At 30.7% G+C, this 16,524-nt stretch overlaps 1 protein-coding gene across 2 annotated transcripts; it reads left to right on the top strand.

The window, feature by feature from the left end:
• The first annotated feature begins 6,489 nt into the window (after positions 1–6,489).
• On the top strand, positions 6,490–15,557 carry LOC123014163. 2 transcript variants are annotated; one of them, XM_044413104.1, is made up of 4 exons: positions 9,438–9,672; positions 9,761–9,911; positions 13,708–13,763; positions 13,895–15,557. In XM_044413104.1, the coding sequence occupies exons 2-4, from the start codon at positions 9,822–9,824 to the stop codon at positions 15,192–15,194; spliced, it is 1,446 nt and encodes a 481-aa protein (XP_044269039.1). In that variant the 5' UTR covers positions 9,438–9,672; positions 9,761–9,821; the 3' UTR covers positions 15,195–15,557. The 2 variants fall into 2 exon arrangements, with proteins under 2 accessions (XP_044269040.1, XP_044269039.1); XM_044413105.1 differs by lacking the exons at positions 9,438–9,672; positions 9,761–9,911 and adding an exon at positions 6,490–6,604.
• Positions 15,558–16,524: the final 967 nt, after the last annotated feature.

The following is a 16,524-nucleotide window of genomic DNA, read 5'->3' as shown; positions in this document are numbered from 1 at the left end:
TAATTATTTAGTAAAAGTACAAAAATTTTGACCATAAAAGCCACAAATAACATTAAACAGAGTAACAGTTTAGGATTCAGCTTCCTTTTTCCTCTTTTAATAGCCTGTAGCAAAAAACTTGGAAAATTATTTTCCCAACAGAAATAGATAGAGTGAATATGCTTTAAAATCTAAACTCTCATAACTTCGAAATTTTATAGATAGAATTTTTTAACATTTTTTTTCATGTTGCTGGTTCTTAGATGACATTTTTCTCTGGGGCACGAGTTCTGGCACATCCTGTGCTGTGCATACGTTGTCTGTACTCTTTTAGAATGTCCTATACAAAATGAAAAATTAGGAAAATTATTTTTTTTTAAAGCAATGACAATAAGGAATAAGTACTTACCAAAATTTTCAAAATTCCAAGATTTAAATTTTTCTCACCCTAGCTGTATAAATTTTATTTAAAAATTAACAATGTTACTAATACCATAAAACCATAATCTTATTTATATTTGAAAAACAACTACTGACTTCGTTATCAGAGCTGTTCTTACCACTGCCATTTTTTTAAGTGTTAAGTGTAATTAAAACAAAATTATTGACAACACATATCGTATCGTTTGCCCATCTTTTTAGCGAGGTAATAGGTTTCAATTTTAAATTTAAATCTGTAAAAACTGAAGTTAACAATTGGATTAAATAAATACATTCATTTACAGTTTTTCTTCACATCAAGGATTGGGACTGCATGTTCCTCAAATTATTATGAATAATGTTCAACTAGCAATTTCTAATAGAAATGTAAAAACATGTCGTAAACAAATGGGAAAAAAAAATATCTGAAATCTGGTTTTGGGAAGTATTTATTTATAAAGCATTTCTACTGTCCTTTTAAGCATTTTCCAGTATTTATATGTAATTATTCTATAATTACATGTTTAGTGAAAAAATACAAACGCAATTCATATAATCCTCATTAGCATAAGCAGAACTAAACTGTAACTTTAATTTTCCTTTGTATAAAAACAAAATAGGAGTAATTATTTGAGCATCATGTGCTTATTGTTAAATTACAATAGTTACAACTTTCCACACTTTCCATTATTAGGAAAAAATTCTACTAATAATAACGTACACATGAAGGTACAACAATCTTTAAAATAAGTCATTTTTAGTCTCAAGTGGGTTAATGATGTACTAATAATTATTCATTACATGAAAGAAAATGCGAAATTGCAGGTGTGTATTTTCTCTTTTCCATACTTTTCTTGAAAAAATGATTTTCACACGTCCTTGTTATAATTGTAATAGTAGAAACACTGTGCAAAATCATTTTTATTATTGTTTGACAAGTTTGCAACCTATTTCTCATTCAATTTCCTCCTTGAGACAATTTATATTTCCTTGTTTTATCAATTTAACGAGTTAGATAGTTAGTATGGATAAAAAATGTGCCACAAGAGGCATTCTGATCATCTCGGTGTCGGCAAGTAACAATAATCGTGTCTGTAACATTTTATAATTTGCATCTGGTGGTCTACTTGGAAAAGTTATAAAGAAGTTGCGGTGCTTACTCTCCAATCAGTTACAGCACAAATGTCGAGCGGTCCATTCGATCGCAAAAATGTTACCGACTTTATTGTTGATTGTTACCGCGTTTACTTTAGACACGCGAGCCAATCTGCGCGATGATTGCAACAAATTATTCAATCCGCTTAATTACATGAATCAATTACCGTCTTTATCCCTACCGTACGTTAGCAACATCCCCATCAAACCATCCCCAGTGATCACAACCAAAGTGATAAATGTGGTGACGGAATACGTGTATCGAAACCCCGTGTGTGTGAAAATCAGTGGCAAAAAGTCCGTGTGCAAGTCCAAAAATCCGCAAGCTAATAATATTGAACATTTAGTCACGAAGCAATTATTTGTGAAAGATAGACAGATGAAAGCGTATGGGACCCCGTTTAGTCTGGAGGACGGCTTAGGGATGTATTTGCAAGGGAGTGAAGAACCGAGACCTTTTATGAAGCAAGAAACCACGCCGCAGTTATCACCGGAAGAAGTTAAAGATATGCTGATTGAAGATAGGCTAGATCAGTTGGAGACGATTCTTCCGCACTATACCAGACGGAGGACTTATCAAACCACAACTATTACAGTAACAAAAGTGAAAAGTAATAATAGGGCCACTGCGACACTTCTTGTCAAAAACTGTGTTCCCCAGGGATACGAATTGTGTCCGCCGAAAGTTAAAGCAAAACGGAGAAAATCTAAAATTGCTAAAGTTAGCAATATAACATTTGAACAAAATTATTTTGGTTAAATATTTGATTATTTCAATTGATTTACTTAGGTATTAATTTATTATTCCAACCTACATTTTTGTGTTACATATTTAAAAATACATACATTAATTTTACTGCAACTAAAGAACTGTTAATTAAATTTTTGCGTTGTTCCTGATGATTTTACTTGAATTGTTTAATTGTGAGTAACGTTTACTTTGTTTGTTTTATAATTTTTGTTACAAAATTATTTTGTAATTTTTTGTTCAATTACCTAATCAGCGCAGCTTTATTTTAGTGATTATCTATTTTGATTTAATTCCAAATCAAAAGTAATGAATATAATTGAAAATGTAATTAAATCTTGGTCTAAAAAAAATTACTTTGAATTACAATATTGCATTTGACATTGCCTTTTATTAGAACACTTTGTAAATATTTTTGAAGAAATGACTGCCATCAGTAAATTACGTCTAACAATTTAATAATCTAAGTATACAGGGTGTTTATAGTCTTGGAGTTGAAAATTGACTTAGTAATAGAAGAGTACAGAAATACTGTAACCGAGAAAATAACTCACACAATTGTTATTATCAAGAATGTTATTTAACTCCAAAATATTGGTACACGGTTTGAGGGTCATTGGAATTATTTCCTTGTTAACATAAAATTGTATTGTTGCAACAGATAAAAAATCGTATCCATGACAATGAAAGAGAAAAGTCACTTCATAGATTTGACACTGTCATCTTTTGATTTGTTTTTGCTTTAGTTTTTATCAAAATTCGAAGATCTTCTATTTAATCTTTTTCAGCGAATGGTTTCCAATAGGTTTGATTCGTTTTTCTAAATTTTTCTCCATATTTATGAACATGTATGGTAAAATATTAAAATAATAAATTGGTTGTCGTGATTATGATTTACGGTGAAACACAAGGTAATGATAATAATGGTCATTGTTGCAGCCAAAGCAGCAGTTCTCAAACAAATTGTGTAAAATGAATAATTTCCTCTAACAACGTGAATTTTTGTTTTATATAGCGTATTAGTTTTCTTCTACCGCGAATATCATCTCATTTAAATTTCAACCTCAAGACTGGAAACACCCTGTATAATTAACAGGTTAGAGTTGGATATAAAGTGAATTTTATAATTTTGTACAGATATAGGTACTATGTTCCTTCTAGGTGCCTCTATAATTAATTTTGTTGATTAATTTAATAATTAGATGCAATTATTTATGGTTACCTTTAGTTTTTAAATAAATTTTAGTAACAGCCGTTAAAAATGGAAAAAACTATGCTTTTTTTCAGTTTTTTTATTAAATTGTTGTACAGCTAATATAAAATTTTGTTCTATCTTGCAAAAGTGCAAAAGCTAATTATTTTTACCAGTGTTTGTGCTTAGTAATGCAAATAATTGACAGTTTTATTGTTGTGTTATTGTACTTATTGTAAACGTTACAGTTATAAGTCTGTAATTTTACTCAACATTTTCTGTATGATCAAATAAAAGCCGTTAGATATAGGTTAGTGTTATAGCAAAACTTTCTGTTAAACCACCACATTTGTGCCTATCCTTTATTCTCAATTTTAAATACAAATAATTTAATCGAAGTATTATATTTTAACTGTTTTTTCTAGTGACTTTTTCAAATAATAAATATTTCAATATTTTGCAAAATTAAAAAAAAATAATAGAACCACTTCTGCGTCGTTCTGTAAAAAGAGTTTTATCATCCCCATTTTAATTATACCCCACTCGACAAAAGGATGCCAATTTGGTAAAAGAGCAATAAAAATTTATCACTCCCATAAACAACTCTATTGTTCCGGTAATTTAGCGCTTTTGTCAAATCAGGTAAATAGGTCCATTTTTCAAACCTTTCATGTCTTTATTTCAAGCAACAAGGAAAGAGTTTTTTCCGCAAACTTTACGATTGAACAAAAGTTCAAGGAAAATTGTTGCAAGTTTTAAATTAAAATTCTTAGTTTTGGGAATTAATGTCATTGTTGCTGTGAGAACAAACAAGAGCTAAGCTCGGGTTTGTCCAAAGTAATTTTAACTTTATGTTATTTTATCGCTTTGAATTAATGTTTTGAAATTACGTTTTACGATAAAATTAAAATTGTAGAGTAAAAAGTAAGCAATGATCGTTACTTCTCGGGATGTTTCTCTACATTTTTGGTCAATAATACGTAGGTATTATTGAGTACTTAGCTATTAAAATATAATAAAGTGGTTTCAGCCAGTTTTGAAAGCGAGTCGAGGCTTCGATAGACACACAATAATACAAAGAGTATTCAATGTTGCCTATCTTCCAGCTTTTGAGTTTCGTTTAATTTCAATTAATTAATATTCTAACTAATTATATCACAGCTAAATGTAAACTTACCTTGACATGACTCCATTTAAATTAGAAATAATATAATTAGGTATCGTCTTCTGTACATCCAAGCTGTATTTATCTCTACTGAAAAATAGATGGCACCTGCATACGTTCTTACAGAGCTTTCGTTGAAAATCGAATATGGAATAGAAAAATTAGAGCATCTACATAAAGAAAAAATTAAATTAATTAAAGCCTTTGTGCCAAAAGTCATGCTGTCAGAAATAATAAAAAACACGACTAGGGAAAAGGATTTAGTAAGAAACTCGCTGGAGTTTGAAACATTTTATGAACACTATCAATCATTAAGCAGCGGAAAGCAGTCACAAGATAATGGTCTGATATTAACAGAACAAAAAATGGTAAACAAAAAATATTTTTTTCAAAGTAAAAGCCACTTTTCTAGTGTATAATAAATACATGAAAATTTCTCCAACCGTTCATTCAACTTTTTTTTACTACTTGAAGAATAAAAAGATTATATAAGACTTATAAGAGTCATGAAGTACCCTCTGAAGAATTTACTGTTATTTCGGTATATTTATTTTCTGTTATGAATGACATTTACCGAATCACTAATAAGAATAAATCTTACTCGTTCTGCATGAGGAGACACTTATTGAGGAAGTATTAAGACTTAAAGGAATAGATGTATTGAACATTAATAATTTATAAAATGCTACGTGAATGTATTAATAAATTAACAGACGGACGTGTAATTATCAATATTTAAAAATTTTACAAGCGATTTGTAGATGCTGAATCAAAAGTCTGGATTTTTTTCAAGCAGATTTTTTTCGATTTAATCTTCATAAAGACTTTGTACTGCTTCATTAAAATAAAAAATTAGAGGCAATGAACTGTTGAGATAAATACGGTGGGTGTTTCCTCCCACATTTCGTAGATTGAAAGAGCAACTTGATCTGAGAAACATAATCCAACACACTACTCAAGGTTTACAAAGACACTTTAGTACGACCATCTAAATTGATGGAGATTGCGTCAAGTTGTTGTCCGATTTGATCAACTAATCTATTTCATGAACCAAGTTTCCTCTTAAGCAAAACTATTATAATCACATTAAATGCTTACTACAATTATTGTTATTAAATTTTAATGGAATTAAGAGGAAATTTGATGAAAGATGCATTTAGCGCAACTTGTCCAGTGCATGTAGGTGTATTATGCAACTGTTAAAAGTCGAGGGGTAAAACGTGAAAGGTTAAATCATTTCGTTCTTTTCATTTCCTTGTAAATTATAAAAGTAAAGTAATTTCTTACAGTCTTCTCGACACAAGACTCATCTGTATTCCACTCTTCTATTCTTAATATTATGGCACACATGCATTTGCATAAATTATGCAATATTGAATGGAATAAAGCAATTTATTATGCTTTTCTCAGCGTTATCTGCGTTTTCTTTGAATTGCGTTAATTTTATTGCAGAAATTACACATTCGTCGATAGTAATAGGCATACAGAATGTATGTGATACGCTCCTAGAATAAGGCTTCGTAATTCGTACAAAATCTTGGGCGGGATTAAATTAAGTTAAACATTTCTCAAAGTTAGTCGGAAGTAGGTGGAAGGAATTTCACGTTTAAAGCGGTAATAAAAACATCCATTTCCTAAATTCAGGAACAACATAATACATTTAAAATAAGCAACCTAATTAACTAGAAGCTCTGAAAATCGTTATTTACTGCAAAGTTTATGATTAAATATAATTTTTTCGCAAAGAATTTCGATGAAATCACTTTTATTTAGATGGACCTATGACGTAAAATATTAGTTATAAATACAAGGATACACACGACAGTATAGATGTTGTAAGTGCGTCAGGTTGTCTACAACTATTTTATGAAATCAGTGATGAAAAAAAATGAGTGAGGTGGAAGGAAATAAAGCAAAACCGTTTAGGTGGCATGATATTTTTCAAGTAAGTGTATTTATTCCAAGCAAAAACATTAATTATAAGTGAGCTAATTTCATTACTAAAGTGTTATGATACGTTCTAGTAACGTTTTCCGTTTACAAAATTTGCATATAAATTTATGCCAATAATCTCTATTTTAATCTTGCTGTTAGCAATGCAATTGTCATTATAAAGTATTTCTCATGCAAGTATAAGTAGGTAATTACATGCCGGCAAAGAAATTTGTACATTTTTCACTTTTATTTTACGTTGTAATAAGAGTAAAAGTGTTGTAATTAAATATGGTTAAATACTCAATTAAAATACAGCCCTTTTAATAACATGCGTCTCACACTAGTCACACTTTTTTATGGGAAACAATTTATCTATCTAATGAATATTGTACAAGAACTAGAATTCGACACCTGCATAAATGGCTTACAATTCGAGGTGTATATTTTTTTCTACGACCAGTAGTCTTTTCAATCAATTTTGAAATTAAATTAAAAATTCTAAACATATTTAAAACATTATTATGTTAGATTGCAGTCACCAAAAATTAAAAGTTTTCAAAAAAAATAATTCTCGAATGATCAGTGGGTTTGCCAAATTTTATTTTAAGTACAAAAGTTGTATTTAAAGTTTGTCAGGGTCGTAAATGTAGACCTTGTATGACTGTTTGTTTCGGACGTTCTACTTTTTCGGATTTCTCAAAAGAAAAGTAATCACATTTATGTCGGTTATTAATGCTTTTTATTCTGTTATTATTAAAAATTATAAACAACTTTAACTTGCGTATTATTTAAAATTTAACAAATCAGTTTTTATTTAAAAATTATTTCAATTAAGACAACTGACTTTAAAAAAAATTCACCATTTGGTATTGTGAAAATTGCTTGTTTAAAAATTTGACAGGTGGTATTTAGTGCAAGAATGGAATATAAGTTTACATTTCACTTGATTCATTAGCAAACCAAATTCTGTAAATTCTCTTTTAAAAGTTCTCTTAAAAAAGTCCGTACGTACAGTTGCGGAATTAAAATTTCGGGCAGTATTTTTCTGTCACTTCAAAAACGTTCACTGTAAACTACCTTTTACTGTCATCATGACTGACATTTGACAATTAAACTTTTCTGTCGGTGACACTATTTTCGAAAGTAAATAGATAAGTCAAAATGACAAGAGTAAAAAATGAGGTTATTAATGTAAAGGTTGTTTTAAAGTTTACATTATGAAAATGACAATACTGCCCAAAATTTTAATTCCACCACTGTACCTTATAGACTTTGGAAATTAAAAGTAATAATTAGAGAATGCTCCAGATCGAGATGCTCGTAATTACAGCATAATAACTTAAGTATCAAATTCATGTGACTGCAGGTTTTTATTTATTACAGTTACGTTTACGTAGAGGCTTAAATTGAATGGGTCGTTAGGGATTCATTCCATTTTACTGCCGTACGTATTATTTCTGTTATGTATTTCCCACATTTGTATCAAAAATAAAATTTATCGCATGTTCTTTAAGAAGGGAAAAATGTTTGTCATTTCAGAAGAATTTGCAACATTAGTGGTTATCAATAAAAAATTTCAGCTTTTTATTTATTGGAAACGAGTGCAGAAAAGAAAAAGTCGGTTATTAACCAAATGAATCTTCTGAATTTTTACACTTTCAAGTAACAATGTAATTATTTAATAGTTGCTACGGATAATAGTCGACTGTTCAATATTCATAATATTCTAACAGTACATTTGCAAGCCTTTCTATAAACTTCATTCGACCTTTTTATTTCCTAATTAATTCATGATGAACTTGTACATTAAAAATACATTACATTACTATCTTATTCTAGACTTGGGATGGGAAATGTTTGTTATCCATACAATGACAACCCATTGTTAATAAACAAGTAAACGAAAAATAAATAATATAAAAGATACTACGAGAAAATAAGGCGACTAATTCACCTACAAGCACTCAGGAAAGAAGCTGCATCAACTTCAAAAATAATTGTTTGAATTTTTTCATTGTTGACTCGAGCTTTAAAAATAAACTGTGCAAACCTCCATATCGCAATTTTTCAAGAATTATGTCCTCGCTGTTGTTCTTGGCTATGTAACCAAAACATGATTCATACGGTATTAAATCGAAATTGTTATGACCTAGTTGGGTGCACGTATAGATGAAGCCATGTTAATTTTTAAACGTGATGTGTTTGCAGGTGAATTTTGAAACGGTGACAATAAATGAAAGTATTTTATAGGCGGAGAAACCTGTTGTAAATGGTTTGTTGACCATTTCTTCTGCTGCTTTTTTTCAGAGAAAACAACAATCTCATTAATTAGAATAACTTAGAAATTGTTTCACGATTAAATGATAAACACATGGCAAAAATTTCCTACCAGTCGCACCTCTCACTAAAATCTGTTTAGGTTATTGCAAAATAGTAAACAAGACAAATTACTTTAGAATAATGACACTATTTAATTGGTTTAGGTACGCAATGCTAAATGTGAGGAAGTTCCTTGAGTGTGGTAATCTAGAAACAAATAATTAAATTGTGTAAAAGTAGAAAACATGAAAATTAAAGTATTGTGTCAACAAGATCAATTAAATGAAAAAAATTCTGCAACACATTGTGTTTATTTTAAAAATTACCTCAATTTCACTGATCATTGAAACTAAACTTTTCAGTAAATATTAGCAGTCGGAGCATACATAACAGCCTGGAGCACAAAATGACATTGACTCGGTATTTTTCAAGGCAGTCGTTTCACTGATTTTATTGACATCATAAACATTGCATAAATAAAATAAAAATGAGATAGACAAGAAGCTAAAAACAATCAGAGGAGTCTGGTATAAATTGTCAAAATTTTATGCCACCATTATGTGTTCCAGCAGATGGTCAAAATTTCCGGTTGGTTCTGTTCCGGTGCGTTAATCTCACAACTGTTAAAAATCCGTTCGTAAAATGTACAAACAAGCCGTAGATAATTTAATTGAAGAAATAACAGTCGGGTAGTAGGAGAGCACATGTGAACGAGTTAACCTTACCTGCAAGAGAGGAAAGTTAAACACAGCAGCTTAGGTAAGGTCGCGACAGGGCCCCCAACATCTGCCTGCAGTGCTTGGAGTAGTTTAGCCGAGACTTTCAGTAACGCAAGTGTTTTGTACAGTTCTCTCAACCGATTGTGCTTTTGTTGTCTTTAAGTGTTTTTATTCTACGTTCGAAAAGCTATGGGAAACAAGCTTTGTAAAAAGAAATCGGATGTTCCGGATAATCCCAAATCGCCGACACCTTTCGATAGGATCATTAATAGATTACATGTGAGTCAGTTGATGGTCATTTAAGACGCAGTTAACAAATTCTCAGTCGTATTTTTAAATAAACCTGCGATAGGAATTTTTAAGTTTACACTTTTCCAACTTGGATAATATTTATTTTGTCATTAATTTTCGTTTCATTTCAAGGTTAAAATTACTCTTGACACGAAAACTTACGTAAATTTTAATTATTTACCTTCAACCTTGATTATTATTCACATCAAATAAATTTCAAAGAAGCTGTATTAATATTTTCAACGGTGTGTAAGATAGTTAAAAATATATTTTTTGTTTATGGTTTAAATTTAGCCGTGGTCTATAAAATTCATCCATTTAGTTTTTCTAGTTTACGAGAAATATATCCTGCACTTCTAGTAGGTAATTAAGTGCCTCTTATTATATATTACCGCAACTTCCGTTAATTAATTATTTCACCTAACAAAGGTGGATAATTTGGGAAAATCACTTTTCACATAATGACATTAATTTCGTTTTGTATCTTTACTTTCCTAATTATACAAGATATAATTTTTGGTTTAACTGTAGTTTGTTGAACAATAGTCCTCTGATTATGACATTCACGAACTGAAGTGTAGACAGCAGATAAGACGTTGTAGACGATGTATAATTTGACTTTCTCGTTTCATTCAAAATTACAGTTTAGAACTTTTATATTTATTTACATGTTTGGTAAAATGAAAGTATTTTCAGCATCTTAAAATTCCACTTTGTATTATATTTTCAGGAGTTGCGGAGAAATTTTACATTTCTGTCGCATTCAGCCGAAACTATTTTGTGTTGGACGCTCTAACATGCGAATGAAAATGCAAATGTTGTGTATTTTCAGTTGCATTTAAACAGAAATTATGTGAAATATGAAGTTGGATTTTCTGAGTAAACAATCAGACGATTCTAAATTCGTTGTATTACATCAGAGAGCACAACACCGTGACTCCGCGCATAATTACATTATACAATTATTCAACGGGAGATTAGAAGAATTGTTATTGAAACCGCATATAGTATATACTTCATTGTTTATAATAATACCTATACACGCAACGAATTACTGTCATACTCGAATAACTGTACATGATCTAATTATTTTTAGGATGATATAGAACAACAATGGAAGACGCCATCATTAAAAATAAAAACCATACACAAACAAAATTATTTGCTTAAAAATAAAAAAACCACTCGGAATATAACAGAAGTTTTATGTATCTAATCTTAGTTATTGTTTCTATCTTCATGCAAGCATACTAAAGTCTTTAATTAACGTTTCTTTAAAAAACTTTAAGTTATGTTTACAAATTTTATGTAGTAAATGAAAAAAATTTTTTTGATTTTAATAAAGTTCCAATAAAGTCAGGAGAAGTTAAAAAATGTCCCATAATACTATAGATAATGAAACATAAAAATTTGGATTTATAGTTTCATAATTTTCTACAATCACAAGCTACAAGCATGTTGACACAAATAGTTTTAAATAATTTAACTCATACTTATGCCTATTAACCTTTGGTTAAATGTTATTGCCAATTGGAAAAACCGAGCCTAGTTCCACATATTGTTTATTGTAAATTCTATACACTGATCATAGGATGATTCACATAACTTTATGATCTTGCAAGAATGCAATCACTTACTTTCATGTAGTATGGAATTTGTAAAACCTAGGCATTAATACAACTCGACACTTTTACTCGACACTTTTTTTATGAAAACTTTCGATGAAATTCTTATTAAAAAAGGTTTTTCAACAATAAAAATTTATAACTGGTTGCACTTGTGAATTTGAGTTTTTATTACATTGTATGAAGTTTTTACAAAAAAATGTTAGTCGTTTCATACCTACTTATCACCGTTTTTTAATTTAATCATGTAAAAATGATTATTTTTGGGGCATCAAAGATTTTAGTAAATATGTTGTACATATTGTAACAAAAGCAGAAATATAGTAAGTGCGCCTGACTTTTCGCTGCTTGCAATATATAGGAAGGAACTAACGAAAGGCTTAAGCAAATTTCTGGTTTATTTGATTTATGATTTTTACAAAAAATGTGCGCCATTCCAAGCCGTCAGATGGTCGGTATCTGTTTGTAATAAATTCATTGATATTGTTTATTGAAACACAAACGAAAATAAAGCATTTCTGCATTTTACATACGTATTTGTAGCCCATGCTTCCATTCCACCCTGTATATATCTCGAATAACAAGCTACAAACTGCTTTTCATCTTGTCGTATGGGTAGTTTACTTTCATCAAATTGACTTTAACTTTAAAAATTTTATTTCCTTGAATATTTGCAACTTTGCTCAAATCAATTTTTAAAGGTTGTGGATTGTGATTTTGGAGCAAAACTTTTTCTATTATAAAAATGTTATTAAATCTTTGGACATTCGTGCGAAAGTATATATAAAGAAATTCAAAGTTTTAAATCATAACTTTCCAACTAACAATAACAATTAAGGCGTAAACAGGAAATTCAAACTAATATTAGATTAAATAAAAGAGATAGGTATTAATATCGTACACTAATTGCTTAAAGAAATAAAATTTCTTTTTCTCTTTTAATTTTTTTTATTAGACGTAATACATTCTTTGAAAATATGTGTTAAAATGCCAATTTATTTTTAATTAATTTGAAGAAATTTAAGAAGGGTAATTAAACGAACGAGATCAATCTGGGTGTGGTTTTGTCTGCATTTGAATACTACGTTTCCCATATAAAGTGAAGGGGAGAAAATATTTCTTGTGGTTTAGTTTAATAAAAACCATAAGATAAAATAAATAAACTATTGGAGAGTTGCAACCATAGAATTTTGATTTAATGCTGTTACTTCCTATTAGAACTAAAGGGTAATTTTCCAAGACATTAGACCTTTCTTTCAATTGTTATTATTATTCACCTCAAATATGGTTATCAATAGAAATTTCTTTTACAATTATAAAAATTTGCCACTTGATGAATATTTCCAATGAGATTCGAATTCTATTAAAATGATTGAAAGAAATAAAAAAAATCATGGAATAAATGTTCCTAAACAAATAATAGCACTGTTAAAACTTTAATTCCCAGAGAAATCAGTTATGGTTCAAATTGTTTGGTATTGTTCCGGCTTTGCAATCGTTGAATTGCATTTTCCACGCAACTATTTTTCAATAAAATTTTCGTCATTGTGTCGGTTTATTTTCGCATCGCTTTAACACTCCCCACATGCTTAAGATCTAAAAATTGCAATATGCTGAAAGATTCCGCACACGTTTTTGTTTATAAATCCCGACAAATATTACTTTGAAAACTTTGTTATTCAGTATTTAATAGAAGGGGATGTTGTAGGTACAGATAAAGCGCTTATTTGGTTGCAACTATACTAAAATGGGCGTTTTCCGTTTATAGAATGGCACAATGAATATAATTACACGATAAAAAGTTCAACGAATGTTAAATGGCGAATTTGCATAAATATAAATGCCATAAGATAAAATACAATCTTTGAAACAGGCGTGGGTACGTTTTTTACTATTAAAAGTAAATTTAACGACATAGAAACTTTTGCTTCAATTATTTAAGTTTCACACTGCGAGATTAATTCTCGTCTACCTACTTTTTGCAAAAAGTCACCCAGTATCCTCTTTCCGCTTAACAAGCTAGTGTCTAGTTATACGTCCTCGCTTATTACTACGGAACAATAAGTGAAAACGTTGTATTTATGCAAGGAAATGATCTCATTTGCTGCTAAATTTATAATTGTGCAAAGCAAATATTAAAATTTGTTTCATTGTTACAGCTACGTCCAAATTCGTGGAAATCGGATTCACACTTGAACCAGAAACAGGTCAATAGGTACGCTCATTATCTGATAAATTTTATCAACTCACTAACATAATATTTAGAGCTGAACCGTTCAAGTCATACTCTTCCTAACATGCTAGTTTAATTACCCATGTTTTTCTTACATTACCCTCATTTTTTAGATTCAAAACGAATCCGAATGATCCATCTTCCAAAAAAGAAAACATAGTTCAAGCCCAACTCTTGTCCAAATCTTCCGACTGGACGGACGTTGCCCTGGAAGTCCCAGAAAAAGACGAAGCAATACATCTACGCAACCCTAAACTGTCTTTCATTTTCGACAACAGCAGCACCACCCCAACACCTCCCCCGAGAAAACACAAGAAGGGTTTTAGAGAAAAAATCGAAGCTGTAGCCAAAAACGGCTTGCAAGCATTCCAGTCGAAAAAACCAGTCGAGGAACCTCTTTGTGTTAAGAAAACTGTCAAGCACACTTGCCCATTGGACGACCATGATTGTGCCATTCACAACCGAAATCATGTACACAAAACGAACGAAGCAAACGAAAACAAGGATAAGAAAAATATGGAAAACGAATTGAAACAAGCGAAAAGGAGGAAAAATTTGTCAGTTGTGTCCTTACCGAATTATAATGAGTTGAAACTATCAGTTGCAACTTTTGAGGATGTTGATAAAAATCAAGACAAGTCTCTTAATAATTCCCTAGTATCTCTTCCAACCGAGTCAAAGAAGTTGACATCGACGGCGTCCACAGGGAAGCTTGAGACGTGTATGACTAGATGTAGGAGTTTTGGGTCTTTGTTGCCTCAGCAGCTTTTGGAGAAATTGAAGATAAGAAAAGTCCCGATTGATATAGAAAGTGACGATTCTTTTGGAGGTTTGGAAGACTGGGATCTTAGGATTATCGAGCATTACAATCCCAAAGACACAAGTTTGCCGAGACAAAATCATGGTTCGAAAACCAGCAAAGACGTTCTTTCAGATGTTGAAAGTTTAGTCGTTAAAGATATAGATATTGAACAGCCCAAAGCCCCAGCTCGAAGATCTGAATCCCTCTTGAAAAAAATTAACAGAGAGGCGTCAGAATCGGCCGTGGAGCGAAGATCTCAAGTGTCAAATTGCGACAGAGGTGTTAGTCCAACTCCGCCCCCCTCGCCCGAACGTAAAGAAGAAACTTCTTATATTTCTGCTGATAAATTAGCGACTGAAGAGAACGGACAAGTTGAGCATTCTAGTTTAATGAAAATTCTGGAAGAATTTAGCATAAAAGATAAACAGAGGACGATTATTAAAGAGGATAAAAATAGTGAAGAACCGATGAATAATTCTCTAATAATTCCGAACAGTGAACTCCAAAAAAAGATCGATTCAGTGGAGGATTTTCTCAACAACGAGAAGTTGTACACCAATAGGGACATGCAGCATTCTAAATTAGGTAATATGGAAATGGTCAAGACGTGAAACAGAGCGAGTTTAGTGATGATGATGTCATTTTTAATAGGCTATGCTCCTACGTGAAATTCTTGTGATCCGAAATTGTTGATTTTATTTTTGTATTTAAATTATAATTAAACGTAAAGAATTGTAAAATTGTTAGTTTTGTAATCAATTAGGTAATTTGTAATTATTGTAGGTAACTTTGTAGAGTGTACTACCTGTTGTTTAAATTATTTTTGTGATTAACATTTTATTTTGTCAAACGTCTTAATTGTTATCTTTGTTTACTCAATTGTAAGTTTTGAAAATTTTCGGCAGACCAATATTTGTGTCATTTGTTGTACATATTTATTTATTTTAATTAAATATTGATGTGGTTCCTTTTAATTTGTTTCTTTGTTTGAGTTGAAGCTTGAAAAAATATCTCAATTGCACTTGAGTGCCGGCACTACTGGATTATGTCTCAAACACCTGTCCTGAATGTGAGGGGTTGTTCTCGGGTGACACACTTTAAAGAGAAGCTTCAGGAAAGAGTGGAGATGCGAGATATAGAAGTTATGGAAAATGGAGAGATAGCGTTGCGTCATTCAGGTGAACGCAAGCTTGAAAAAGGACAAAATTACCGCAATAGAATTGCTACTTAAAAGGGGAGTACAAAAATTAGTCGATCAAAATGTTTATTCAAGGCTTAAGGGGTGAATTAGGTGCTTATGTTCTTATTAAACAAGCAGATTGGCCGCTTATTAATTTATGCATTCAAAGCCAGCTTTGAAAACAGAACTGACAAAAAAAATTTCACACAATTACAAATCATTTACATTACTAGAAAATAAAAGAATTCTATTCCAATTATCTTTGAAAAAATCTTTTCTAGAGTACCTGTAACAGAAAAAATAAGGATTGAATTAACCAATCCTCTAAATACAAAAAATCGATGGCGCGTTGTGGTTGCTGTTATCCTCACAAGGGTGTAATTTGATCGCCAGTAATAAACCCTTAAGACTTAAAGGGGTGCCCATTGAGCTGCAATAATTATGTATAGGATGCAAGGTAATTCGATAAAATATTTTAAGCCGTTCTGCTGTTTAATTACCGCGGACTAATTTTCGTCCGGAATAAATTTTTGGAAAATTAATTAAAACAAAATAATCTTTACATGAAATTTTATTTAATATTTGTTCGGTGAGTTGGAGATAAACGAAAATGTCCTTAAATCTTAAAACACAAACAAGAAGATAATTCAATTTTCTCTTGCAATATTTCGTATATTTCTCTATTACATGTTAGTTATTACGAAATAAAGTTAGAGCTATGCACAAAAACGATTCATATAACGGGAACTGTCCAACATCGT

The sequence above is a fragment of the Tribolium madens genome, unplaced genomic scaffold, assembly GCF_015345945.1.
Source record: "Tribolium madens isolate multiple individuals breed KSU strain unplaced genomic scaffold, Tmad_KSU_1.1 Scaffold_97;HRSCAF=244;Tcas5.2_LG3a, whole genome shotgun sequence".
In the NCBI taxonomy this organism is placed as follows: domain Eukaryota; kingdom Metazoa; phylum Arthropoda; class Insecta; order Coleoptera; family Tenebrionidae; genus Tribolium; species Tribolium madens.
Note: the sequence above shows the minus strand (reverse complement) of the source record. Positions and strands in the feature narration are given on the sequence as shown.